Source organism: Mesitornis unicolor, unplaced genomic scaffold (assembly GCF_000695765.1).
Source record: "Mesitornis unicolor isolate BGI_N332 unplaced genomic scaffold, ASM69576v1 scaffold42953, whole genome shotgun sequence".
NCBI classification, from domain to species: Eukaryota; Metazoa; Chordata; class Aves; order Mesitornithiformes; family Mesitornithidae; genus Mesitornis; species Mesitornis unicolor.
Genome location: NW_010176142.1, coordinates 5,278 through 5,652, shown reverse-complemented (window position 1 = coordinate 5,652; position 375 = coordinate 5,278). Strand labels below are relative to the sequence as shown.

Below are 375 nucleotides of genomic sequence, written 5' to 3'. Positions count from 1 at the left end.
CCAGAGACCAGTGGCAGCCGGTGGGGTGTCACGCAGCTGCCTGCAGTGCAGTGTGTGGGGGGAGACTGAGGGCAAGGGCTTCAGGCAAAGGGCCACCACATCAGCCCCAGCTTCCCTCCCCATCACTGCCCATGGCCAGCACTGAGCCATGCCCTGGGGCTTAATCCTACACCCACGGGCATGGTGAGGCGCCAGGCAGGCATCTGCTGCAAACCTGCAGCCCCAGCTTCCCACACCAGTGCCGAGCCATGCCCTGCTCCCGCAGGAGCGCCCTGAGGAGGGCCAGGCCAGCATCTACCGCTCTGTCATCATCAACACCTCCAAGGAGATGATGTGCTTCAGCGACTTCCCCATCCCCGAGGACTTCCCCCACTA

General features: G+C 64.3%; 1 protein-coding gene across 1 annotated transcript in view; it reads left to right on the top strand.

Annotated features, from left to right (window-relative positions):
- Positions 1 to 265: 265 nt before the first annotated feature.
- The window catches only part of FMO5 (flavin containing monooxygenase 5), a gene marked incomplete at its 5' end in the record, with an annotated part of 3,089 nt that continues 2,979 nt past the window's right edge, over positions 266 to 375 (top strand). Inside the window, one exon of the mRNA XM_010181662.1 lies at positions 266 to 370. Coding sequence (XP_010179964.1) covers positions 266 to 370 — 105 coding nt within the window. The remainder of the gene's footprint in view (positions 371 to 375) is intronic.